General features: G+C 42.2%; 1 protein-coding gene and 1 long non-coding RNA gene across 3 annotated transcripts; one reads left to right on the plus strand and one right to left on the minus strand.

Annotated features, from left to right (window-relative positions):
- Positions 1–673: 673 nt before the first annotated feature.
- PSMD6 (proteasome 26S subunit, non-ATPase 6) lies at positions 674–22,209 on the plus strand. 2 transcript variants are annotated; one of them, XM_060161424.1, is made up of 8 exons: positions 674–898; positions 1,641–1,846; positions 4,625–4,770; positions 5,435–5,654; positions 5,762–5,870; positions 17,265–17,433; positions 21,783–21,860; positions 22,011–22,209. In XM_060161424.1, the coding sequence occupies exons 1-8, from the start codon at positions 754–756 to the stop codon at positions 22,105–22,107; spliced, it is 1,170 nt and encodes a 389-aa protein (XP_060017407.1). In that variant the 5' UTR covers positions 674–753; the 3' UTR covers positions 22,108–22,209. The 2 variants fall into 2 exon arrangements, with proteins under 2 accessions (XP_060017407.1, XP_060017408.1); XM_060161425.1 differs by lacking the exon at positions 674–898 and adding an exon at positions 905–1,101.
- LOC132526876 (uncharacterized) lies at positions 18,455–27,846 on the minus strand. The gene is made up of 6 exons (XR_009542737.1): positions 26,774–27,846; positions 22,850–24,792; positions 21,549–22,443; positions 20,166–20,374; positions 19,278–19,361; positions 18,455–19,099 (listed from the first exon to the last, which is right to left on the minus strand). It is a non-coding gene; the product is annotated as an uncharacterized LOC132526876 (long non-coding RNA).
- Positions 27,847–27,904: the final 58 nt, after the last annotated feature.

The following is a 27,904-nucleotide window of genomic DNA, read 5'->3' on the forward strand; positions in this document are numbered from 1 at the left end:
ACCCTGGACAACCTAAAGGCACTTCTAACGGAGGGAAGAGTAAAAGTAAATTATGAAAATCCACTAGGTGGAATTTCCTGTAACCATTACCAGTTCTGAAGACTCTGCAGCAACATGAACAAAGAGAGGCTGAAAACACAGGCACGCAACGACTTAAATTCTGCATAAACAAAGTAATGGTGCTTTGGTATTAAGAGTGTGGAATTCTGGGAGCCGTTTTCTGAAAAGAGCGGAAAGAACATGAGCTTTCGAGCTGCAGACAGAGGTTTTTAATTCAGGCGTAGCTGTTGCATAACCTTGGCTGGTCATATTCCCTAACTTCTTTGTGCTTCATTTTTCTTATCTACAAGATGGGCTAATAGTACTACTTCCTAATACTGGGAGAATTCAAATGAGATGCACATAAAAGTAAAAGCCATCACAGATATAGAGACAAACTAATGGTTACCAGTGGGGAGAGGGAAATCCAGCCTTGGAGTTGGGCACAACCCACTCTGGGACTCTCGTGGCTGAGAGCGAGGGAAAGCCACCGGCGACCACACGAGGGCGCCCGCATTCGGGACGGGTGACGCATTCCCGGGCGTGTCCAGCAGGAGACGCTATGGGCGGAGAGGGACCCTGGACCGGAAGCCGGGCTGGAGGCGTCCGGGCGCAGTCGCGGACTCCTTCCACTTCCGCCGCCGCCGCCGCCGCCGCCGCCACGGGACCGGGCTGAGTTGCTGTTTGTTCCGAGCCGCTACCCTCGCCGTTGCGATGCCGCTGGAGAACCTGGAAGAGGAGGGTCTGCCCAAGAATCCGGACCTACGCATCGCGCAGCTGCGCTTCCTGCTCAGCCTGCCGGAGCACCGCGGGGACGCGGCCGTGCGCGACGAGCTGATGGCAGCCGTCCGCGATAACAGTGAGGCCGGCGCGAGAGCCGAGTCAGCGGCCTAGGCCTGGGCGGCCCCGCGCTCCCGAGCCTGCGGGGTTTTCCACAACGGGGCTCGCGACCCCGGGGCGCCCCTGCGACGGGGTCCCCGAGACCAGACCTGGCTTTTGCGCCCCTCGGGGCTTTCCTTTTGTCGGGGGCGCCTTCTGGGACCTCCAGCCTTGCCCTCAGAGGTTTGCATCTCTGTGCGCCTCCCCCCCTGGGGCCAGCCTCGGGGCGGGGGGCGGGCGGATCCCGAGGTATTGAGCCCCGTGCCAGGCACGGAAGAGAGACTTGACTTACTGTCATTAGCGACTGGTCTCGGGGACTTCAGCATTGCGGGTGGAGGGGAAACTTGGGTCGGTTCCTTTCGCCCTTCCTAGTAGTGAATGGCAGCGGGCCCTGTACCCTTGTACGCACGGGTCTGAGTGTGTGTGTGTGTGTAAACAAGCTTAGCCTTTCCCTTGTTGGAAGACTCTGTGAGAACAGAAGCCGCCGAGAGGCAAACCGAGGTTGTCCTCCCCCCGGCCCTAGTAGAGGGCGGCGGTGACAGGCCTGGCCCTGATGCTGACCGCCCAGCCCTTTACCAAGCTCTGTCCTGTTCCTTCCTCCTGGCAGGTAGGCGACTGGTGGATGACCTCGCAGTCGTGTACGAGGAAGGAGTGGGTAGACACTGAGGTTAGGGCAGGACGGGGCCTCACTCCTAAGCCACATCCCTCTTGTTCGCTCTCAGACATGGCTCCTTATTACGAAGCCTTGTGCAAATCCCTTGAGTGGCAGATGGACGTGGACCTGCTCAGTAAAATGAAGAAGGCAAATGAAGACGAGTTGAAACGTCTGGACGAGGAGCTGGAAGATGCGGAGAAGAATCTGGGAGAGAGCGAAATCCGAGACGCGATGATGGCAAAGGCCGAGTACCTCTGCCGGATAGGTGACAAGGTGAGTGAGATGGCCTCCCCTCTCTGTAGAGCCTGAAATGGGCACTGTGCAAGGTTAGTAATGTCTCATTTTAAAAACTAACGTCCTTTTCCACCAAGTGCAGAGGTAACCTGCTTGCCTGAACTAGTGAATCAGTGCAAAAAATTAATAAAGAAAAAGTTGGTAGTCTTCTTGCTACACCCATTCTGTCACCTGCCCCCAGACAGCCACCGGTGTGTAGTCTTCCCCCTCTCTCTCTATGCCAATAAAACAAAGTGCCTGTTCAGAGGTGTTTGTTTATTTATTGTTTTTACAAAATTGGGATCATTCTCAGTAGTTCACTTTTGTAACGTATCCTGGTTGGGAAGCATTGGTTCTGGTGCATTTTGAAAATTATTGTTTACACAGATAATCGTCTCCTTGTAAGAAACTAAAATATTATAGTTAATGGTGAAGTTCTATTTGGTTTTTCTTTATTCTCTATCTCCTCAGATAATCCTTTAAATTCTTTTATTGTACATTTCCAGGCATGTGTATGTACTTGTAGAAATTAGGTAGTATTGGTTTAAAAAGTTTGTTTTACATCAATGGAATCGTAGTGTACTCATGTTGTCCTGTTTACTTTTTCATTCAGCATTATATCTGAGTGACTTCCCGTGTTAATGTTCCTAAATCTTGCTCATTCTGGTTGACGGCTAGCTAGTAGTCCATGGTAGGGCTATGCTGTAGTTTACTTAGGTATTCAGTGGTTGGGTATGTGTGTTGTTTTCAGCTGTTTTTGCTAGGACAAGCCACTGCTGTAAACACATGCCTGTGTGTGTGCCTCTTTGTGTATATATGCTCATGTTTCTCTAAGGTGTATTCTGTGAGATGAAATCTCTGGGACGAAGAACAGTTTTTATCTTAGTATGTGTGGCCTGTCCTCCTGCACAGCAGCCAACGTAATTTATACTCCACTATCAGGGCACAAGAGGGATACCCACAAGCATTGGATCTTTTAAATTTTTTAACTTGGTAGTTCTGTAATAGTGGTTAAGAGGATGGGCTTTGAATGTCCTAATTTTAAGCAGTGCACCCTGAAGTATTTACGTAATGGATGACACGGTGTCAATATAAAAAAATTAAATAGTGTGAGCTCTTGGATAAGATTGCTTGGGTTGTATTTCTGACTTCAGTAATTATATGATTTACTCCTCTGTATGAGTTTCCTCATCTGTTAAATAGGGATAATGATAGTGCCTAGGGGCAAAGAGCTTAGACTAGTCCCTGCTGCAAAGTGCTGAAATGTTAAATGGTACGAGCTATTATTATTTAGTTTAAATTTAAAACAAGTTTTTTTCTTCTGATTATAAATTTAGGGTTTGGAAAAAAAGAAGCTTTGGCCATTGTAAAAAGTTGGAAAATACAGAACAGTTTAAAAATAGCTAATAGTTTGTGTGGCTTTCTAGGCTGTGTGTGGTTTGCTTTGGTTTGGTTTTAAAGAGGATGAATTATTACACGTGAATGAGAAACTTAAAGCTTTTGATTCAGGCCTTAAGGAATTTCAACAAGGATGTTTGAATCAACATCAGGGGGTTGTAAATCGGTGATGTTCTAATAATATGTTCCATATTTGTTAAATAGCCTTCTTCTAAACAGAAGAGTTGTCTTTTTTCCCTCCTGTTTACTTTCTTGTTTTAATATTTTATTTTGTGTACTATTACTAAATAATGGACTTAGTGCATTTTTATTATTCACTGTGGTGTATTGATTACAGTCATTATTCTTTCCGGTGCTCAATTTGTTACAAGTTTGTTAGTGCAGGTTCCTTCAAGATGGTTTCTTGGTCCTTTTGACATGATCTCCTTGCTCTTCCTTATAACAAGATGTCACAGGCTCACCTGTTATTTTCACTCTCCAAACCTGGAACCATCCATTTCTCCTAGGATCCCTGGTTTCTTTTACTGGGGGATAGTATTTGAAAACCGAGATCTTAGTACTGGGTGTGCCCATTACTGTCTTCCCAGTCTCTTTTTAGAAATGTATGAGGCATAACTAATAATTACGTAAAACGAAGCCAGACACATACTAAAAGGTACCAAGTATAAACAAATGATTTTATTCATGTTCATTTTTTTGTTTTGGGGGGTGGGTTGTTTTGGTTTTTTTTTTTTTTTTTTTGCTGGTGGTGGTAGTGGTAGTTTTTTTTGCTGTTTTTTGGCCAGGCCACGTGGCATTGTGGGATCTTAGTTCCCCAACCAGGGATCAAACCGCATCCACTGCAGTGGAATCTCAGTGTCTTACCACTGGACTGCCAGGGAAGTCCCACATGTTCATGTTTTAAAAGCAATAAAAACATTTTATTCCACAATGATTTGAGATAGAATTGTATATTTAAATACTCAATTGTGTTCTAGTAGTCAGTGATTAAGATAAAATATTTATTACCCTTTAGGTGATAAGATTGACAGTTTACAGTAATTTTACAGTAGTGTATTGTAATTGTTAAAGGAAAAAATATAGAACAAAGAAGAATACTGAAATAATGGTGAATAAATTATGAATGTGTTTCTTCCATTGTTTTCTAGAATATAAGTATATGCTTAGACACAGTTGATGTGTTTTTTATAAAAGTGGAGAGAATCGTATAAGGAGCCCCATGCAATTATCCCCCGGCTTTAACAAGATCAGCTCATGGCCATACTGTTCTATCTCTACTCCTACATGTTTCCCCAACTCCTTGCTAAGAAAATCCTAGACAGCTGTTAGCTTTTGAAACTTTTAACCTTTTCTCACCTGTTGCCTTGGTTCTCTTGACAGGAAGGTGCTCTGACAGCCTTTCGCAAGACATATGACAAAACCGTGGCCCTGGGTCACCGACTGGATATTGTGTTCTATCTCCTTAGAATTGGCTTATTTTACATGGATAATGACCTCATCACACGGAACACAGAAAAGGCCAAAAGGTGAATTTTATTTTTTCATTTTTTTAGTGTTTTATTTATTTATTTTTTGGCTGTGTCGGGTCTTAGTTGCGGCACACGGGATCTTTGTTGAAGCACGCAGGATCTTTTTGTTGTGGCGTGCTGGCTCTTCGTTGTGGTGTGTGGGCTTCTCTCTAGTTGTGGCATGCGGGTTTTCTCTTCTCTAGCTGTGGTGTGCAGGCTCCAGGGCGCATGGGCTCTGTAGTTTGCGGCACACGGGCTCTCTAGTTGAGGCGCGCAAGCTCAGTAGTTGCGGCGTGCGGGCTTAGTTGCCACACGGCATGTGGGATCTCAGTTCCCTGACCAGGGATGGAACCCGCGTCTCTTGCATTGTAAGGTGGATTCTTTACCATTGGACCACCAGGGAAGTCCCCAGAAGGTGCGTTTTAGCAGTGGGGATTTATTCCCTCTAAATTATGATGCTACAGATAAGAAACTGATGTAAGAAATTTACCTGTTTTTTTTGTTTCCAACTAGTAAATTTGGTCAAATAATTAATGTTCTTACTTACAGAAATGTTCTCTTTAAATTTTTCTTTTTGGTCTAAGTTGTTAAAAGCTGTTTTCTCTTTCATAATAACACAAAACTTGTAAAAAGTGGCACTGTTTATTTCCAGATCATCACCTTACTGTTTTGTATTTTATAGCTTGATAGAGGAAGGAGGAGACTGGGACCGGAGAAACCGCCTAAAAGTATATCAGGGTCTTTATTGTGTGGCTATTCGTGATTTCAAACAGGCAGCTGAACTCTTCCTTGACACTGTTTCAACGTTTACATCCTATGAACTCATGGATTATAAAACCTTTGTGACTTACACTGTCTATGTCAGCATGATTGCTTTAGAAAGACCAGATCTCAGGGAAAAGGTAATGACCGGATCATATTTAAAGAATACCCCTTAAATACACAAAAATACACCTTAAATACACAAAAATCATTAAAGCACGTATTTGTTTTTTAAAAAAATTTCTAGGTAATTAAAGGAGCAGAGATTCTGGAAGTGTTACACAGTCTTCCGGCAGTTCGGCAGTATCTGTTTTCACTCTATGAATGCCGTTACTCAGTTTTCTTCCAGTCATTAGGTAAGGTAATTGCTCGTTTTGACTGTCTGTCTTCATCTTATTCCTGACCCTGTTTGCAGATAACCTAAGATGATTTTTCACATACATGAAAAATATAGTGTGCAGACAGCTGTAGGTCTTTGGTCAGTACAGCTAATCTTTTGCCCATCTTGTTTAGAGGGGGGTTAGCAGACTTTGATCAAGTGCTTTTGTGTGGTCCAGGAGGTAAGATTGATGTTTACATTTTTTAAGGATCGTTTAAGAAAACAGGACAAAGAAAACTACATGACAGCTCTATGGCTCTCAGCGGCTAAAAATATCAACCATCTGGCCCTTTACCGAGGAAGTTTGCCTGACCCCTGGTTTAGAGTCTTACTGGGAAGTAAGGCAGAAAGTGAGCAAATGGTTCGAAGTACTGAGTTTTAGAATTGAGATCTTGAATCTCCGTTTGATTGAGTTGATGTTAATTGAGTTGAATTCAACAATGGGTTATTTATGCAACAGCTAAATCTTTGTGCCGATTTGCAAATCATTTTCAAGGGATGTTGTTTGAGAAAATCTGTTGAAAGTGCTTGTGGTGTTCAACCCAAGGGTCCTTCCCAGATGATTTTCCTAAAACTTAAATAACTTGGCATTGATAATTCTCTTGTTTGTGCTGCAAGTTTCAGTAAGTATTTGGTTAATAAGTAGGTAGAATTTACAAAACATGGGTTAGGAGGACTCCAAATGATGGTCTTCTGTGTTTGGAGTAGGTTTTGGCCCAGTGTTTATGGAGTGCTTTCTGCATAAAGTTAGGCTGCTTTATGGGAATTCATACTACTCCCGTCATGCAGTGTGGGAACAGGGCTCCTCAAGTGTGAACGACCTGCATGGCCCTGTCTTCCCATATGTGCACGATGGGTGGGTTTGCACCCAAGGTTGTACTTCAGAATTGCCCTTCTCCCTTTTTTCTGCGTGTAGATCTCGTCATTATTCTGCTCAAATGTGGCGCTTTTCCCTTCTTCCTTCAGTCCAAAAATTTTAAAAATCCCTTCTCTGCATTCCTAGTCTTATTTTATGCCCCATCCTCTTTTTTTATTGAGATGTCAATCACTATAAAATTCAGTATTTTAAAGTGTGTAATTTCAGTGGTTTTTGTATATTGACAAGGTGTGCAGCCACACCACTAATTCCAGAACATCTTCATCACCCCAAAAGATGTTCTGTACCCATTAGCAGTCACTTCCCGTTCCTGGTTCCAGCCCCTGGTCTTTCTGTCTCCATGGATTTGCTTATTCTGGACATTGCACATGAATGGAATTACACAACATGTGGCCTCTTGTGCCTAGCTGCTTTTGCCCAGCATAATGCTTTTACTGTCATCCGTGCTGTGGCGTGTATCAGTGCTTCATTCAGTTGAGAGCTGAATGATAACGCCATTGCATGGATATACCACATTTTATTTATCCGTTCATCAGATGATGGATACAGTATAAATAACGCTGTAATGAATGTTTATGTACAAGTTTTTGTGTGGACACAATGTCTAGTTTCTCCTGGGGATATACCTAGTAATGGAATTGGTGTGTCATATGGTAACTCTTTGATTAACTTTTTGAGAAACTGCTGAACTGTTCTCCAAAGCAGCTACACAATTTTACATTCCCACCAGCAGTGTGTGAGAGTTCCAGTTTCCCCACATCTGATACTGGTTATCGTGTGTCTTTTTGATCATAGGCGTCTTAGTGGGTGTGATGTGGTATCTTACGGGGTTCTGATTTGCATTTCTCTGATGACTAGTGATGCTGCATATTTTGTCATGTGCTTATTGGTCAAATGCCCTATTTTTACTTACTTATTTAATGTTTTTTAATCTTTATTTTTTTTATTTTTTGGCCACACCGCGTGGCTTTCAGGGTCTTAGTTCCCCGACCAGGGATTGAACCCACACCCTTGGCAGTGAAAGTGCAGAGTCCTAACCACTGGGCCACTAGGGTATTCCCTGCCCCATTTTTTAAACAGCAAATTATTTTGTGATTCTTTTTTAGAGTTTTTCTCTACTGCTACTTGAGATAATTAAGAGTAGACCTTACGCTTTTTTCCTTTGTAGTGATCTTGACACCAGCACAGTGCCTGTATGTTATTGAGTGCTCTGTGTAACTGTAATTTAAGAGAAAAATGGGGGGAAGTGCTATCCTAGTGTGATGAAATTGATGGCTTTTGGAAACTTTTGAATGGTTAAGGTAACCTCTTCCCATCTTCCCCATCCCTACTGGCAACCTTTTAAAATTTACTCATTTCCCAGATAGTTTTTTATTTTTATTTTTAAAAAATATTTTAATTTCATTGGAGTATAGTTGATTTACAGTGTGTTAGTTTCAGGCGTACAGGAAAGTGGTTCAGTTATACATATACATATATTCATTCTTTTTTAGATTCTTTTCTCATATAGGTTATCACAGAATATTAAGTAGAGTTCCCTGTGCTATACAGTAGGTCTTTGTTGGTTATCTATCTTATATATAGTAGTGTGTGTATGTTCAACGCGAGCTCCTGATTTATCCCTCCCCCTCCCGTTTCCCCTTTGGTAACCGTAAGTTTATTTTCGATATCTGTAAGTCTGTTTCTGTTTTGTAAGTAAGTTCACTTGTATCTTTTTTTTTTTTTTTTTTTTTTTTGCGGTACGCGGGCCTCTCACTGCTGTGGCCTTTCCCGCTGCGGAGCACAGGCTCCGGACGCGCAGGCTCAGCGGCCATGGCTCACGGGCCCAGCCACTCCGCGGCACGTGGGATCTTCCCGGACCGGGGCACGAACCCGCGTCCCCTGCATCGGCAGGCGGACTCTCAGCCACTGCGCCACCAGGGAAGCCCTGTATCTTTTTTTTTAAATTAGATACCACGTATGAGTGATACCATATATTTATCTTTCTCTGTCTGACTTACTTCACTTAGTATGATAATCTGTAGATCCATCCGTGCTGCTGCAGATGGTATTATCTCATTCTTTTTTTGTGGCTGAGTAATACTCCATTGTATATGTGTACCACACCTTCATTATCCATTCCTTTGTCAATGGACATTTAGGTTGCTTCCATGTGTTAGCTGTTTTAAATAGTGCTGCAGTGAACATTGGGTTGCATGTAACTTTTCAGATTATGGTTTTCTCTGGATATATGCCCAGGAGTGGGATTGCTGGATCATATGGTAGTTCTATACTTAGTTTTTAAAAGATCCTCCATATTGTTCTCCATAGTGGTTGCACCAATTTACATTCCCACCAACAGTGTAGGAGGGTTCCCTTTTCTCCACACCCTCTCCAGCATTTATTGTTTGTAGACATTTTGATGATGGCCATTCTGACCCTTGTGAGGTGATACCTCATTGTAGTTTTGCTTTGCACTTTTCTGATAATTACTGATGTTGAGCATCTTTTCATGTGCTTTTTGGCCATCTGTATGTCATCTTTGGAGAAATGTTGATTTAGATCTTCTGCTCATTTTTATTTTTATTTTTTTGGCTGCATTGGGTCTTTGTCACTGCGTGTGGGCTTTCCTCTGATTGCGGCGAGCAGGCTTCTCATTGCAGTGGCTTCTCTTGTTGAGGAGCACAGGCTCTAGGCACATGGGCTCAGTAGTTGTGGCCTGCAGGCTCTAGAGCACAGGCTCAGCAGTTACAGTGCACAGGCTTAGTTGCTCCATGGCATGTGGAATCTTCCTGGGCCAGGGCTCGAACCCATGTCCCCTGCGTTGGCAGGCGAATTCTTAACCACTGCGCCACCAGGGAAGCCCTGCCCATTTTTTGACTGCATTGTTTGTTTGTTTGTTTTTGACATAGAGCTGTGTGAGCTGTTTGTGTACTTTGGAGATTAATCCCTTGTAGGTTGCTTCATTTGCAAATATTTTCTCCCATTCTGTGGGTTGTCTTTTCCTTCTGTTTATGGTTTCCTTTGTTGTACAGAAGCTTTTACGTTTAATTAGGCCCCATTTGTTTATTCTTATTTTTATTTTCATTACTCTAGGAGGTGATCAAAAAAGATATTGCTGTGATTTATGTCAAAGAGTGGTCTGCCTATGCTTTCCTCTAAGAGTTTTATAGTGTCCAGCCTTACATTTAGGTCTTTGATCAATTTCAGGTTTATTTTTGTGTATGGTGTTAGAGAATGTTCTAATTTCTTTTACATGTAGCTGTCCGGCACCACTTATTGAAGAGACTGTTTTTTCTCCGTTGTATATTCTTGCCTTCTTTGTTGTAGATTAATTGACCATAAGTGCCTGAGTTTTTATTTCTGAGCTTTCTATCCTGCTCTGTTGATCTATATTTCTGTTTTTGTGCCAAGTACCATATTGTCTTGATGACTGTAGCTTTGTAGCATAGTTTGAAGTCAGAGGGTTTGATTCCTCCAGCTCCGTTTTTGTTTCTCAGGATTGCTCTGGCTATTCAGGGTCTTTTGTGTCTCCATATAAAGTAAAAAAAATTTTTTGTTCTAGTTCTGTGAAAAATGCCATTTGTAATTTGATAGGGATTGCACTCAATCTGTAGATTGCCTTGGGTAGTACAGTCATTTTGACAATATTGATTCTTCCAATCCAAGAACATGGTATATATCCTTCCATCTGTTTGTGTCATCTTCAGTTTCTTTCTTCAGGGTCTTACAGTTTTCAGAGTACAGGTCTTTTGTCTCCTTTGGTAGGTTTATTCCTAGGTGTTTTGTTCTTTTTGATGTGATGGAAAATGGGATTGTTTCCTTAATTTTTCTTTCTGATCTTTTGTTGTTAGTATATAGGAATGCAAAGGATTTCTGTGTATTAATTTTGTATCCTGCAACTTTACTGAATTCATTGATGAGCTCTAGTAGTTTTCTGGTAGCATATTTTCTATGTATAGTATCATGTTATCTCCAACGGTGACAGTTTTACTTCTTTTCCAGTTTGGATTCCTTTTATTTCTTTTTCTTTCATTGCCATGGCTAGGACTTCCAAAACTATGCCGAATAGAAGTGGTGACAGTGGCCATCCTTGCCTTGTTGCTGATCTTAGAGGGAACGCTTATAGCTTTTCACTGTTGAGAATGATGTTAGCTGTGGGTTGGTCATATATGGCCTTTATTATGTTGAGGTAAGTTCCCTCAATTCCCACTCTGGAGAGCTGTTATCATAAATGGGTGTTGAATTTTGTCAAAAGCTTTTTCTGCATCTATTGAGATGATCATATGGTTTTTATTCTTCAGTTTGTTAATGTGTATCACACTGATTGAGTTGTGGATATTGAAGAATCCTTGCATACCTGGGATAAATCCCACTTGAGTATGCTGTGAGATCCTTTTAGTGTATTGTGGGTTTGCTTTGCTTGTATTTTGTTGAGTATTTTTGTGTTTATGTTCATCAGTGATACTGGCCTGTAATTTTCTTTTTTTTGTGGTATCTTTGGTTTTGTGTCAGGGTGAGGGTGGCCTCATAGAATGACCCTGGGAGTGTTTCTTCCTCTGCAATTTTTTGGAAGAGTTTCAGAAAGACAGGTGTTAATGCTTCTCTAAATGTTTGACAGAATTCACCTGTGAAGCCAGGACTTACGTTTGTTCGAAGTTTTTAAATCACTGTTTCAATTTAAGTACTTGTGATTGACCTGTTCATATTCTGTATTTCTTCCTGGTTCAGTCTTGGAAGGTTGTATCTTTCTAAGAATTAGTCCACTTCTTCCAGGTTGTCCATTTTATTGGCATGTGGTTGTTTGTAGTAGTCTCTTATGATCCTTTGTATTTCTGTGGTATCCCTTGTAACTTCTCCTTTTTCATTTCTCATTTTATTGATTTGAGTCCTCTCCCTTTTTTTTCTTGATGAGTCTGGCTACAGGTTTAGCAAGTTTGTTTGTCTTCTCAAAGAACCAGCTTTTAGTTTCATTGACCTTTTCTATTGTTTTTTTCTTCCCTATTTCATTTATTTCTGCTCTGATCGTTATGATTTCTTTCCTTCTACTAACTTTGGGTTTTGTTTGTTGTTCTTCCCCTGGTTGCTTTAGGTGTAAGATTAGGTTGTTTATTTGAGATTTTTCTTGTTTCCTGAAGTAAGAATGTATTGCTGTAAACTTCCTTCTTAGAACTGCTTTTGCTGTGTCCCAAAGGTTTTGGCCCATCATGTTTTCATTGTCATTTGTCTCTAGGTAATTTTTGATTTCCTCTTTGATTTCTTCAGTGAGCCATTGGTTGTTTAGTAACATATTGTTTAGCCTCCATGTGTTTGTGTTTTTTACAGTTTTTTTCCTGTAACTGATTTCTAATCTCATAGCGCTGTGGTTGGAAAAGAGGCTTGATACGATTTCACTTTTCTTAAATTTACTGAGGCTCAATTTGTGGCCCAAGATGTGATCTGTCCTGGAGGATGTTTAGAAGAATGTGTATTCTGCTGCTTTCGGATGGATGGAATGCTCTGTAAATATCAATTAAGTCCATCTGGTCTAATGTGTCCTTTAATGCCTGTGTTTCCTTATTGATTTTCTGTCTGGATGATCTGTCCATTGATGAAAGGGGGATGTTAAAATCCCCTGCTATTATTGTCTTACTGTCAATTTCTCCCTTTATGGCTGTTAGCATTTGCCTTATATATTGAGGTGCTCCTGTGTTCGGTGCATATATATTTACAACTGTCACATCTTCTTGGATTGATCCCTTGATCATTATGTAGTGTCCTCCTTTGTCTCCTGCAAGTCTTTATTTTCAAGTCTATTTTGTCTGATATGAGTACTGCTAGTCCAGCTTTCTTTTGATTTCCATTTGCATGGAATACCTTTTTTCCATCCCCTCACTTTGTCTGTATGTGTCCCTAGATCTGAAGTGGATTTCTTGTAGATAGCATATATACGAGTCTTGTTTTTATATCCCTTCAGCCAATCTGTCTTTTGGTTGGACCATTTAATCCATTTACGTTTAAGGTAATCATCAATATGAATGTTTTATTGCCATTTTGTTAATTGTTTTGGATTTGGTTTTGAAGGTCTTTTTTTCTTTCCTTTTGTTCTCTTCTCGTGATTTGATGTCTGTCTTCAGTGATGTGTTTGGATTGCGTTTTCTTTTTTGTGTCTCTATTGTAGATTTTTGGTTTGTAATTCCCATGAGGTTTTGATATGGCAGTCTGTATATGTACAGGATTGTGTTAAGTTGCTGATCTCTTAATCTCAAATGCATTTCCAATATCCTGCCTGTGTACTTTCCTCACAATTGCTGGTTTTGATATAATATATACGTGTGGATGATTTCCTACCGTTACTTTGTATTTACCTCTACCAGTGAGCTTCTCCATTTGTAATTTTCTTGATTCTAGTTGTGGCCTTTTCTTTTCCGCCTAGAGAAGTTCTTTTAGGATTTGTTGTAAAGGTGGTTTGGTGGTTCTAAACTCTGTTAGCTCTTGCTTGTCTGTAAAGCTTTTGATTTCTCCATCGAATCTGAACTAGAGCCTTGCTGGGTAGAGTATTCTTGGCTGTAAGTTTTTTCCTTTCATCACTTTAAATATATCATGCCACTCCCTGCTGTCCTGCAGTTTCTGCTGAAAAATCAGCTGATAATCTTATGGGGGTTCCTTTGTATGTTATTTGTTGCTATTCCCTTGTTGCTTTTTATATTTTTTCTTTGTCTTTACTTTTTGTTAGTTTGATTAATATGTGTCTTGGAGTGTTCCTCCTTGGGTTTATCTTGTATCGGCCTCTCTGTGCTTCCTGGATTTGAGTGTTTCCTTTCTCATGTTAGGGAAGTTTGCAGCCATAATCTCTTCAAATATTTTCTCAGGCCCTTTCTCTCTCTTTCTTCCGGAACCCCTATAATGTGAATGTTGGTGCATTTACTGTTATCCCAGAGGTCTCTGAGACTGTCCTCATTTCTTTTTTTTTTTTTTTAATTTATTTATTTATTTATTTTTGGCTGCATTGGGTCTTCATTGCTGCATGCGGGCTTTCTCTAGTTGCACAGCGACCGGGGGCTTCTCTTTGTTGTGGTGCGTGGGCCTCTCATTGCGGTGGCCTCTCTTGTTGTGGAGCACGGGCTCCAGGCGTGCAAGCCTCAGTAGTTGTGGCTCACGGGCTCCAGAGTGAAGCCTCAGCAGCTGTGGCGCACGAGCTTACTTGCTCCGTGGCATGTGGGATCTTCCCGGACCAGGGCTCGAACCCGTGTCCCCCGCATTGGCAGGCGGATTCTTAACCACTGCGCCACCAGGAAAGCCCTGTCCTCATTTCTTTTCATTCTTTTTTCTTTATTCTGTTCCGTGGCAGTGATTTCCACCATTCCGTCTTCCAGCTTACTCGTTCGTTCTTCTGCCTTAGTTATTGTGCTACTGATCCTTTCTAGTTTATTTTTCATTCCAGTTTTTGTGTTGTTCATCTCTGTTTATTCTTTAAATCTTCTCTTTGTTAAACATCTCTTGTAACTTCTTGGTCTGTGCCTCCATTCTCTTTGAGATCTTGGGTCATATTTACTGTCATTAGTGTAAATTCTTTTTCAGGTAGGTCGTCCAGTTCCTCTTCATTTAGTTGTTCTTATGGATTTTTATCTTGTTCCTTCATCTGAAACACATTGCTGTCTCCTTTTGTCTGATTTTCTGTTGGTGGTCGCCTTTCTGCAGGCTGGAGGATCGTAGCTCGTCTTGCTTCTGGTGTCTGCCCTCTGGTGGGTGAGGTTGGTCCTGAGGCTTGTGCAGGCTTCCTGGTGCGAGGGACTGGTGCCTGCTCACTGGTGGGTCTTGTCCCTCTGGTGGGCAGGGCAGTGTCAAGGGGTGTGTTTACAGGTGGCTGGGAGCTCAGTATGGCTTTAGGCAGCCGGTCTGCTGATGGGTGGGGCTCTGTTCCCATCCTGCTGGTTGTTTGACCTGAGGCTTTCCAGCACTGGAGCCTGTAGGCTGTTGGGTAGGGCCAGGTCTTGATGCCAAAATGGTGACCTCCAGGAGAGCTCATGCTGATGACTAGTCTCTGGGGCCTCCCCCCAGAGACTAGTGATCGGTGTGAGCCACAGCCAGCCCCTGCCTCCCCAGGAGACCCTCCAAGACTCACAGTTAGGTCTAGCCCTGGCTCCTGTGGAGTTGCTGCTTTGTGCTGGGTCCCAGTGTATATGAAACCTTGTGTGCGCCCTCCAAGAGTGGCGTCTCTGTTCCCCCCAGTCCGGTGGAGCTCCTGTACTCAAGGCCCACTGGCCTTCAAAGCTTTTGGGATTCCTCCTCCCAGTGCCAGACCCTCAGGCTGGGGAGCCTAATGTGGGGCTCAGGACTCTCACTCTTGTGGGAGAACCTCTGTGATATATTTATTTTCCAGTTTGGGGGTCACTCGCCTGGCAGGAATGGGATTCGATTATGTCACAACAGTGCACCTCCTGCCGTCTTGTTGTGGCTTCTTCTTTTCACTGAGTGTGAAATATCTGTGTTGGTAGGTTCCAGTCTTCTTTATCAGTGGTTGTTCAGCAGCCGTGATTTTGGTGTTTTTGCGAGAGTGGGTGAGCTCAAGGCCTTCTACTCTGCCCTCTTCTCTGGCATCGAGTGGTGGCTTTTAGTTTGGATGCTTGCTGCCTCTTTGCTCAGCGTGTGCTGGCTGTTATCCACTCGATATGGGTGTGCAGGTATAGTGGCCCTTCCCGGTATAGCGGGGTTAATTAGCACTTGGTGCCTTGTGGCGGGTCTCATATGGGTGGCTGCTGTTCGCACACTTCTGGGACAGCGGGGACAGGGCCTGGTGCCTGCTCGTGATTTCCCAGATACTTAAAATACAAAGGACAGATAGTTAAATCTTTTGGACAACAGTCATCATTTGTATCATTTACTCTCTCCTTTTATGTACTAAGGCATGTAGCATTTATTTGGTTTTATATATAAATAAGCCTTTTTGCTTCTCCAAATATACATAGACTTTGTACTATAAAATATTTTATTTGAAAGATAAAATAGCATGCTTTTCTGGGTAATACCTGATGGTTTTCAAAATTTAAAAATAAACTGAGATGAGACAGTCCTAGGTCCAAATTCATTTACACGTTCACATACACAGAGTTCTTACGGAATAGAAACATTTTAAGATTGTTATATATCCTTCCAGAACTTTTATTCATTATATGTACTTTAAAAATCAGAAAACAACACACCAAAAAAAACCCCAGAGTTTTTTGTATACATGGAAAATTTTCAAACTGTATCATAGAAAGAAGAAAAAGTTTCTCTAGCCTTTGACTGCCCAGGTCATTTCTCTAGAGGCAACTACTGATTTCACGTTCCAAGGGTGTCCGTCCAGGGGCATTTGTATCCAGACGTATAAGCACGTAACACCTTTAAACATGTGTGGGTGTATTTTACATGCAGTTTTGTAAGTAGGTTTTTTTTTCTTTAAAATGTATCTTTATGTCTTTTAGAAATAGCTGGTATTCAGTATTTTTAAGTGGCTGTCGGGCATCAGACGCTGTGTATGTAGTGGCAGATCAAACAGGCAGAACTCCTTGCAACTGCCAGTTATCCTTTTTTAAGGACCTTAGAACTTCAGTGTATTGAAATAATGTATTTTCTCTGGACCTACTGCCTCATCCTTTGTTAGGCCTCTCAGTGACTAACTGGCCCAGGCTTGGTCATTGCCCTTATCTCTATAATTCTGTCATCAAATACATATGGATGGCAGTGATTTCCAGATTCATGTCTCCAGCCCCGCACTTGCCAGTGAGCATCAGACCCAAGCCTTGGGATCTTTGACTTGGGTGTCTGACAGGGGAATCTACCTCAACCCTGCTGAAGTGTAATGTATGAATCCTTCCCTCCCCACCTCCCCCACCCACCACACACACACACACACACACAAAGCAACTCAAAAAAAAAAATTCTCCTTCTCTAGGGATTTTTATCGTGTTCAAGCCAGAAACATAAGTATATTCTTGAATCTTTTGTCTTGCTTACTTTCTGTATCCTTGTAGCTGTCCTCCTGCTACGTTCTGAACCTGCTCTCCTTTCTGCTCTTGGGCTTAGCCAGGCTCTTCCTGCCTTGGATCTTTGCATTCTTTGTGTTGCTCTAAGCCTCCTGCTCTCTGCAGGGCAGGTTCCTCAGAGAAGTCTTCTCCTGTCGACTCCAATCCCATGGAAGCCCTCCTGTTCACTATCACATCAGTTTTATTTTCCTTACAGAACTCGTTCTTTTCAGAGTACCTTCTTTATTTGTTCATTTATTTATCTCCTCTCTTTGAAAATTTAGTTGCTGTGGCAGCAGAGAGCTTGTCTTTTGGTTTCCTACCGTATCCTCATTATTTAGAACAGTGATAGATAGTAGTAGATATTCAGTAAAATAATTTGCACTTGTGTGTGCGGATTGCTCATTAATACTCTGTATACACTTTGTAGATAAAGGCTGTTAATTTCTATCATGTTATAAATCCATCCTCCAGTTTAATCAGTTTATCCAGAGGGAGGTCCTTATAATTGTCATGTTATTCATTGCAGCTGTTGTGGAACAGGAAATGAAAAAGGACTGGCTTTTTGCTCCTCATTATCGATACTACGTGAGAGAGATGCGGATTCACGCATACAGCCAGCTGCTCGAGTCATACAGGTCATTAACCCTGGGCTATATGGCAGAAGCCTTTGGTGTTGGTGTGGAGTTCATTGATCAGTAAGTTTAAATAACATCATGTCAGTTTATTTTTTACACTTACCTTTGCATGTGTGAACTTGTATATTTTCTCCATTTACATTGCTTCCCTCAATTATAAAAACAAGATCTAAGAATTTTCCTTTCAATATCAAAACAATCATATCCGTTATCTCTGCTTTCATGTGTTTCTACCGTAGTAGCAAAGATGGGACAGAAGTCTACTTTTAATAGTAACTGGAGCAGAAGTCGTCTCTGTTACGTCTTTGTGAGCCACACTGCTGCTACAGCAGTGACTCTTAGGACCTAGTGTGAAGTATAAGATAGATAGAGAGCTATTTCCTCTGCTAATGCCTTCAGTTTTTTGGTTGCTACTGCAATTCTGGGCAAACTGGTTGTTAAAAATGGAACTTCCAGCGCTTGAATCAGATTCATCAAATATGTATTAAAGCCTTAACTGAATGGGTTGGCATTGTTTCAGGTCTCTGTCTTCATGGAGTTTCATTCTAGTTATGGGGAGAGTTGGCAAGTAAGCAGATAAACGTGTAAGTCAATTCAGATAGAAGTGAGTCTACAGAGATAATACAGTGGCACAGAAAGATGCGTAGCTGCAGCATGGTAGTGGGGGTAGGGGGGTAGCCGTGGGAGAGTCAGGTGGTGTACGGTCGTGTAGGGCCTGGTGGGGAACTTGGGTTTTAATCCAGGCGCTGTGGCGAGCCACTGGAGCATTTTAAGCCTCCGGTGGGTAACACGGTTCCATGCTGTCTTAACACGCACTGGATGGGGAGACCAGGTGGTCTGTTCAGCAGCTCATGGAGGAGATGTCCCCGTGTCTTGGACGCAGGGTAGTGGGTGTAGAGTTGGGGAGAAGCAGACGTTCAGAACGTGAGCTGTCCAGGTGGTATCTAGATATTTAAGTGGTTCCCAAACATCAGCCTTTTAACTTTGAAGATGTAGTTTGCAGTGGCTCACAGTGAAAAACACACTTTTTAATGAAGCTGCATTTCATTTTAAAAGACCACACTCTTTTTAGCCATTTTGGGTTTTTTTCTAATATTTTATTATGAAAAATTTCAAACATGATGAACATTGTAAAGAGTTACACTGTAAATTCCCATAGATCCTTGATTCTGTAATTTATTAACATTGTTATATTTGTTTTATCACCTTCCATCTGATTTTTAACCGCTTGAAAGGAAGTGTCAGGCACCAGTACATTTCACCCCCAGTCATCTTAGCATGCATAGATGACTGGGGGGTGCTTGTTTATGGGTGGGTGGGTTGGTTTTGAGTAATCTTTACGTTCAGTAAAATGCACAGATCTTAACCGTACCCAAACTATGGAGCCAGAAATTTCCTCCTTCTCTTCTGTGAAAGAAAAAGAGGCAGTGATGGTGGTTTTTGTTGGTTATCCTATCCATACCAAAACAGAAGGCTGCGTTCCCTCGGTTGGTTTGGTTTTGTTTCACTTCTGAATTGAACTCGTGTGTGAAATTGGTAACCACCGCCCAAGAGCAGTGTTGTAAACGTGCTTCTCATGCGGCAGTGTAAGGAGTGGCTTCCTGTGGTGGGCAGTGCACAAAAAGCAGGGGCTGGTCTGGCTTCCTAGCCTTTAGTTTCTTAACTGTGCTGTGGTGGTGATAAAGCCGTGTCCACTGGTTGGGAGCAGTGCGAGGCTCAGTTGAAGCTGTGGATAAGATGCACAGAAGCAGGGGAGTACCAGTTAGATAGACACACTGCAGTGTTCTGCAAGTCATTACAACGGCATCTGAATTGATGGTATGTGGTACATTTCTGGTGGTATTTCTTAATTGTTCCCCATGGTCTCAGACCAGCTTTAGAGGCGGAGGTTGTCAAGTACATACCGAGCTGCAGTTGTCGTTACCAGAAAGGCCTTCTTTGAAATATCTGATTCACGCCTGGGTTTTCACAGATTGTTTTCTTCCCTCCTAAAACGATTTTGGATGATTGAACAACGATTGTACTTCCACTTCCTTAGACTTAATAAGACATTGTCGGAGAAGGGGACCAGGCCATTATTTGAATGAATAAACCAGGCCTTCTGTTGACATATGTAAGGTTAGAAACCATACCCATGGGCTGTATTCTCCCATTTTGTTGGTAGGTGGTTTGTTTGGGGAAGATGAGTCATCTTGGGATATGTTTGATTGATTAGCACACGGGGAGGCAACAAAAACGTCGCCTGGGGAATGGGACTTGAACACGGATTTAGGGCATTAAGTAGTTAAACTTTGGTGTTGTAACCAGAAAGGAGACTCTGCTTACTCTTAGTGTACATAGTTCAGAGTGAGCATAACTAGGAGTCAGAAAAAGTGCCCCCGAAATGGGCACACCACAGATGGCTTCCCGTGGGCATTGAGACTGGCTGTCATTGCGTATTTAGGATTTTTATAGGAAGTGGTGGGGAAAAGGACATTTCAGATGGAGGAAATAGCAGAGATAGATTTAGGAGCATGGTTGAGAAACCAGCAGCCTAGGTGCACGGGATGGAACGTGTGGTGATGGGCACAGGGAGGTCCAGAGCAAAGCATGGGAGGAAGATACTAGGTTGGATCTGAAGGGATGTTGTAAAGTTGTTGAAGGGCTGTTGTAAAGTTGTTTAGAGTCTCGTCGTGGGGGGGGAGGGGATGGGGGTGGTAAATGAAGGGCTGAACTAGTCTGGTGATGGTGGGCATGGGAAGAAGCAGTGGAATTGTCAGCCTGGGTGTCAGCAGTTGACTGGGAGGTCTTACCTCAGGGCATTCTTGAGTTAGAGTTTGCTTGTACGTCAAGTCTAGTGCTGTTCTCCTAAATCATAACATCAAGATTCTTCTCCCCTGCTGTACTTTGGATCTGGGTAGGACTCACAAGGCTGGTTATATCTGGTTGGGTAGTTTTCTCTGTGTACTTCGGTGCCAGTGGGTTTTGCAGCTGCACTCTGGAGATGCAACTATGTACACTGCTGGAAAATGAACACAAGTGAGTTTAGAAACAGTGCTGATCTCTTTTAATTTTTAGATTTTTACCTAAAGCCACTCAGTAACATAACTCAAAAACCAACAGTTGAATTTTTAATGAGTATAGCACTACAGCATGCTCTATAAACAGTTACACATAGTTCTCGCTAGTTTTAAGATAACCTCTAGCTTAAAATCTTCAATAGCATAACTTCCCCATCGTTCAAGCCCATCACCAGATTTTCCAAAATTGCACATTTCCTTATTGAAAAGGAATAGTAGGGCTTTCACCACTGACTGACCAGTGGCAACGACATACTGCAAACATCTTTTAGCCACGTTTTCATTTGGTTTTGGACTTGATTTTGGTAGTGTTTTGCTATGTAGAAATTGTCTTTACATAATCGAGTTTATCGTTTTCTCCTTACATGGTTTCTGGCATTTGTGATAATTAGGCTGCCTCAACACCATTCCGTAAGCCAACCTTTCCCCACTGACTTGAAATGGCACTTCCGTTCGAGATTTGGTTCTTAAGATTTGGAGTTCCTTTCCTGTTGGTGTTTATGTGCTAGGATCAAGATGTTTTAGTGTCTGTGACAGTAATCTGTCACATAATTTTTATTTGGAATCAGATTTTTCTTAATTAGGAGGACTCCCCCTAATTAATCTCCAGATTTAACATCATTCTATTATAAATGGATTATCTTAAAGGAGTCAGCTTTCCGTTTATTCTCTTTGGCAGCATTGGAAAGCTGTCTTCATGTAGCTCTGGTGCATTTCTGAGCCTTTTCTTTCTTCTCTGTGTCATGTGGTGGTAGATAGACCTGGATGGCAGGCTTCACTGCTGATGCTGCTGTGGAGCCAGGTGTGTGACTGTTATTTAAGTAACTTTCTTAAATTAGGGGGTTTGGGTTGTGACGGGATATACTCATAAATGCCTTTTTTCACATTCCTAATCCGAATTTATTGTGGCACGTTATTCCGTCTTAAAAATAATTGGAAAGCTTCCCTCCCTCTCTGCTCTGAAGGATTTTGAAAGTCCTTAGAGTTCCCTGCTCTGGAAAGGTTAAGTAGAAGGAAACTGGACGGTTTCATCAGGTTCCCCCGCCCCAGTAAAGCTCATTGTTTTCCTCCTAATTTTTCTAACCCCTTCAGGTTTTTTCCTGAGCACTTCTGTACCTGTGAATGGCTTCATTCTTTGACCACCTACGCTTCAGAGGAATAGGCACTTGTAGGGTCACGTTAATGCTGGTAGATAAGACACCTGCAATACACTGGAGACCATCTTCTCAACTACTGCGCAGCACATCAAAATGTTACCTTGAAAGACAAATCATGTGTTTATTTATATTTTTCTAAGAATTGTCTATAAGGCTAATGCTAAAGGCTTTTTTTCCCTTCTCTCTCAATTAGGGAACTCTCCAGATTTATTGCTGCTGGGAGGCTACACTGCAAAATAGATAAAGTGAATGAAATAGTGGAAACGAACAGGTACTCTTAAGTTTGTGTATCAGTTGTAATACTGCACAAAATAAAGGGCACTCTTAAAACAAGAGTGCCTTCTTTTTAAAGTAGGTCAGCTATTGTTATGGAGTAATGTGACTGGTAAATAATTCATTTTTTTCTTCGATTTATTTATAGACCTGATAGCAAGAACTGGCAGTACCAAGAAACTATCAAGAAAGGAGACCTGCTATTAAACAGAGTTCAAAAACTATCCAGAGTAATTAATATGTAAGGAAAAAAAAACCCTCATACACCAAGGATTTCCTGTAGAGGTGCTTACTTTACTTTGTGCCCAGTTGAACTGTATAAAATAAATACTGCATGGTTTCTTTCAGTTTACTTTTTTTGACATCTCTAAGAATGGGGTCCAGTAATGTTAAAATAATGTCACATTTGCATCATCTGAACAGCTCTGGTCTATGGTAAATGGTTACAGAGACTACAGGACTTTACTTGAGTTCTAATCCTGACCCCGCCTCTTCAGTAAAATAGGGGATCATGCATGTCATCTCTTACCTTTAAGCCTTCTGAATTTTACGAAGAAGATGCTGTATGATTAAACGCGGTGCTTAGTATGTAGAAGACAGACGAGAAATGCAGTGTATCGTAAGCTTTCCCTCAGAAACAAGATAGGAAGTTACTCCTCCTTTTTTGAGGCTACCATAACCCTAGATTCTAGAATCTGCCGCCAAAGCCAGTCTCACTGAAGATTTTAGCTATATTGGCAAAGGGAATGTTTTTTCCCAATTATAAACTTAGTGAGTCAGAGGGGGAGAAGTGCTAGGAAGAAAGAAATACAAAACCAGATAAAGGTGATTAATAGGGCATGAGAGCTCTCTGCTATAGGGTGTCATAGAAGGCCTCTCTAGTACCGTGATACTTACAGAAAAAGGAGAGAGAGACCACGAGAGCAAGTATCGAGGGAAGAAAGTCGCTGGAGGTTTTCAGCAGAGGAATGGCCCAATTTGACCTACCTTTTAAGTGTCACCATGGCCCTGAGCTGCAGGGACGCTGGGGAGTGGTGGAATAAACTGTAGAGGCAGCCGGATTTGCTAAGAGGATCCCAGGCTTGCTGAATGGTGACCTTGACAAGAGCAGTTTTGGTAGAGCTGAGTTAAAGAGAGAATGGGAGATGGCATTTTACTGTAAAAAGGAAGGGGAGAGAAGTATGAGGTTTTTGATTCATTTTTTTAAGAGAGCATGTTTACATTGCTGATGGGAATGATTCATTAACATATTAGAGGATAAAACAAAACACATGATCTCAGTGGATAATCTGTTGAAAATAACTTGAAACAAACATTCATTCTTCATTAAAAACTTGAGTAAAACTACGAGTAATAACAGGTTGGGAAAGCAAAGCCCTCTTGCAAATGATATACTTAATGGCAAAGTATTAGAAGCACTGCCTTAAAAGTCAAGACAGTGGCAGCCGTCAGTACTGTACTGAAAGAGGGGCCACTGACTGTTTGCCAAGGAAGCAGGGACCAGAGCTGTGCTCTGACAGGAGCTTCCTGCAGGTGCTGTGGACTCTTAAAATGCGGGATGGATTTCTAAAAATGCTTATTTATAAAAGCTTATTAACAATGATCACTGTAATTTCTTGAAGAAATTGGTAATATGGGGGCTTCCCTGGTGGAGCAGTGGTTGAGAGTCTGCCTGCCGATGCAGGGGACACGGGTTCGTGCCCCGGTCTGGGAAGATCCCACGTGCCGTGGAGGGGCTGGGCCTGTGAGCCATGGCCGCTGAGCCTGCACGTCCGGAGCCTGTGCTCCGCAACGGGAGAGGCCGCAACAGTGAGAGGCCCACGTACCGCAAAAAAAAAAAAAAAAAAAAGAATATGCTCATTGCAGAAGAAATTCAGGATACTAAAGTGGACTTGCCTTGTCATTCTACCCTGCAGAGGTAATAACGCCTATTAATATTTTGATGAATATTCTCTATATTTAGTCCTATGCATTTGTATTTTTTAATACAAAATCAGTCTCTGTGTTAGCTTCAGAGTATCAGTTTGGAAGTGAAAATAAAACCGGAACCTAACACATTTCTTTTTAATGTGGCCATATGGTACAGGAGAAATGAGCACTGGACACTGCAGCTGGAAAACCAAATTCTGATCCCAGCTCTCCTCGTGCTGGCTCTCTGATGCTGGGAGAAATTACTTCCTGGAGGAGAAAACCAGGCTTTATTATGAGGTTCATTTATATGAAAACATTACAAACTATAACACATGCACATTAATTACCATGAGTGTTGGCAGAAAGCTCTGACATAAAATTAATAAACTGGGCCATCTAAGCCATGTTTTATGGGAAAAACTGAGAATTTTTTTGTATTTGACCACCTCACTGATGTTTTTCACTTATGTTTGTTATGTAGTAAGACTACGTAGAATGCTAATTTCAAACCTTGGTTCTCTGCTTTTTGACCAGTGGGGGTATTTTAAATCTTGATAAAATCCTCGTCGAGGAAGTTTTAGGCCCAGGCCCTTATTTCTCACAATTGCAGAAAAAAGGTTCAGAAACCTAAAACAAGTCAGGACGCCAAAGGAGGCTTCCTGAAGCTACCAAGCTGCAAACTGGTCACCGATGGGCAGCAACTGTCATCGGCCCCCTGACCCCCATACGTTTTTTAAGAAAAAAATATGTATGGTTGCCATATAGAAATTGAAAGACAATTCAAAAATCACCTATTATCTAGCTTCTCTGGAAAAATGGACAGATCAGGTTAACTCTGAGCTCACGTTTCCACTCCAGCCGAATGGCTAGCACATCTCCAGCAGGCCCGGTGCACCCGGCCTGCCCTGTTTGTTACCTTACAGTATCTGCCTGGCTCCACTGCCATTTGAGTTTGTTGTCCTGGTCCCAGCCCCCTACCGTACACCTGGGGTTGATGATCAGCAGCCTCCGTTAATCACCTAGGAGAATCCATCCAAAGAATTAAAGTCTTAATTTTCTGGTTTTAGTCATGAAGGGCACACATATCACAATATGAAAATAAGATTATCATCAAATGATAGTTCTATTTGCTAAGTGATAATAGCGCTAAAACACTTTCACTGTGTTTAGTCCCTTTTCAGTACTGATCAAAGTTGGCAACCTGTCACTTTTAGCAACCCTAGTCTCATAATACACTATTCAAGTACAAAATGAAGTCACTGGGATGAACGATTTTGTCATCGTTGTTCTCTAAAACCATAACATCTGTGCATCAAATTTATCCAGTGAAATAAGTATTTATAAGCTTTGTCAAATTTTGGTAATCTATTTCCTAAATGAGAAAAAATAGATCAATTTTTCATTGACTAGCAGTCTTTTAGGAGTGGAAATACTGTCTACAAGTATTTTTGTTACTAAGTGTCTACACCTAACTTTTACCTAACCCAGTGGCTGCAAGGATAACCTACCTCATTTGTTCACGGAGCACACACAACTGCAGTGCACGTAACGTTTTGTGACTGAACACAGGTAGTCTTCAGTAACCTGACCAGGCATTAATAGTAATTGATGGATGGAAGGTTTACTGACCATTAGCAAATCAATTGTATAATTAATTCTAAATTAATCCCTGGTGCTGTCTGAAACCTGTTTTTGAAGATTAATAGCTGATACTTGACATCTGTCCCCCTGATTACAGGGTAAAAAAGGGAGAGGGGCTGTGATAATCCCTCATCCTTCTAATTCTACACAAATTTGTAGTCGTTAGTAACTAACGTCACATCTCCACAACGGCTATGGGGGAAGTGAAGTTACATGCCTGTCTGGAAAACATGAAAGGCTCTAATTATCACTGGTTTTGGTTTCAAAACCATTTTGCATTATTCTTCTGTCTCGGAAGACCTACAAAGGGTATCAAGAATGTGGGTCAGTTTGGTCCAGGCCATTATAATAACCTTGAAGTGCACAGTACCTCTCATCATTTGGAAATCTCCTGTGGTGGCATCATTTTCCCTGTGCAGACTGGATGTAAGAAATAAAAGGTACAACTTGCCAATGAACGATCAGCCTCCTGCCCGGCAACTACATATCATAAGACCTGACACTGCCTTGGGGAAGGGACCACTTAGTCAAGACTACCAGTAGGTGGCGTCCTGACAACGGTACTAACCCTCCCTTTTAGAAGTTATCAGAGACCTGCTTTCCCAGAGTGTCTCTGCAGTTAGTGGATTATCAACACTGGTATAACTCTACACTTGGTTTTGGAGGACTCAACTTTTCTTGAAGTGCTCTGGCATAGAGGCTTTTCTTTCATCTACACCTCAGGAACTTGGGGCCAAGATGAAGTCCACTGTTTGCTACTCCCTGGATCTCTCTCCTGGCCATTATGTTTCCACCCTCATTCAAAACACCTTTTCTTTGAAGCTGCTCACCACCCAGCAATACCACCAACCCACTGTGCTCACTGCCCTCAGAACTGTAAGTTACCATGTCTCGTCCACTCCAGACCTGAGCAGCTGGCCCCGTCTTCCCCTCACCCTTCCCGACTCTGAAATGGACGACGTGTGCAGCAACAGCCTAGTTCCCTGGCCTTAACTCCAGTGCTCTTTTCCTCCGTGCCACTTCCATCCACTGCCACGGGCTCACCCAGGTCCCAGGGATCACAAGCACCTCTGAACAGCTCTGCTTTTGAAACAAACCTGGAGTGCCCCTCGGACTCTCTTATCCTATTCCTATCCTGATCTATTCCTAAAAGTGCTGTGCCACCATCATAACTCTGGATCGGCCTTGTACATAGTCCTTCTTCATTACTGGCTATATCAAATTGGACTTCGCTCTGTAACTCTGAACAAATCACTTAACTGGTGTGATCACAGACAAGTTGCCTGGAAGGAGGATCGTAAGACGTAACAAGAGGGAAACTGCAAATACCACTTCACTAGGGGGCCAGCATGGACTTACACGGCAGCTTCCAGTTCTTCGTTGAAAACCCAGGCAAGGCCATCACTTAGCCACACTCATACTTCTTAATTCTTTGGCAATCTCCCTGCCCAGGTTCTTCTAACTTTTCATCTCAATACCGATTCCAGTTATCCTGGAGAAAGCAGAAGAAAAAAAATACCTAAGTGGGTTGATGGGTTGATAATTAAGACAGAGTCAACTGTCTGAACTTCTAACTCAACCAACTCAACTTCATCCTTCTGTCTTCCCTGATCTGATTTTCTGCTCTTCAGTACCGCTTCTCCATCTGTCTTTACTACAATACTCTCTTCTCCAGGGTTTCATCTTGGGCTGCCTTCTCTCTCTGGGCCATGGAGCATGGGCTTCGTTTGTGAAATCCTGGAAACGGAACATAAAATGTGGGGTGCCTGTGCCTCTGTCAGAGAGAGCCTATGATTTCTTCCATGTGATTCTAAGCATCTATTGGAAGGGGGGAAAAAGAAAAGACTTAAGAAGACAGACCTGAATTCAAAGCCTGGCAATACCCCTACTCATTGTGGGGCCTTAGGCAAGACACCTACCTTTTTGGAAGTTCCTCATCAGTATGATTAGGATCAAAGTACCAACTCTATTCGGGGCTTTGTGAGAGAGAAGGCAGATAAAGTGCTTGGTACCATATCTAGCACATTAGGCCTTCAACTTGATGAGTATTATTTTAACTAATAATAAGCCAGATAGCTACCTATTTTTCCTAGGTGAACTCATCCACTCCCAGTGAAAGACAACCCTCCAATTCTGTTTAGGCTCAGACCTCTCTCATAAGCTCCAGACTACACAGATAGCCACTGGGTACTACACTTGAATTTCCCATGGGCAACTCAAATTCATTAGAGTATGTTTTCCCTTCTCTATTGCCATACCACGTATTTCATGTTAAGGCGCCTCAACCAGTTTGGCCAAGCTAGAAATCTCTGAAGTTCTGTTAGACTCACTCTTCCCTCGAATGTTCAATACAATGAGACCTCAAGTCCTTTTGGTTCTACCTTTAAGAGATCTCTGGAATCTGTCCCCACTTTATCCACATGGTCACTGCCTTAGTTTGGAAACTTAACAGCTCTTACCTGGATCACTGCAACAGCTTTATGAATGACT

Source organism: Lagenorhynchus albirostris, chromosome 10, assembly GCF_949774975.1.
Source record: "Lagenorhynchus albirostris chromosome 10, mLagAlb1.1, whole genome shotgun sequence".
Classification (NCBI taxonomy): Eukaryota; Metazoa; Chordata; class Mammalia; order Artiodactyla; family Delphinidae; genus Lagenorhynchus; species Lagenorhynchus albirostris.

Excerpts from the sequence above, each read along its gene's own strand:
- PSMD6 (XM_060161424.1), top strand. The coding sequence starts at position 754 with ATGCCGCTGGAGAACCTGGAAGAGGAGGGTCTGCCCAAGAATCCGGAC. Across the intron at positions 899-1,640 it reads GGCAGCCGTCCGCGATAACA|ACATGGCTCCTTATTACGAA; the intron begins GTGAGGCCGGCG and ends GTTCGCTCTCAG. Across the intron at positions 1,847-4,624 it reads TCTGCCGGATAGGTGACAAG|GAAGGTGCTCTGACAGCCTT; the intron begins GTGAGTGAGATG and ends TTCTCTTGACAG.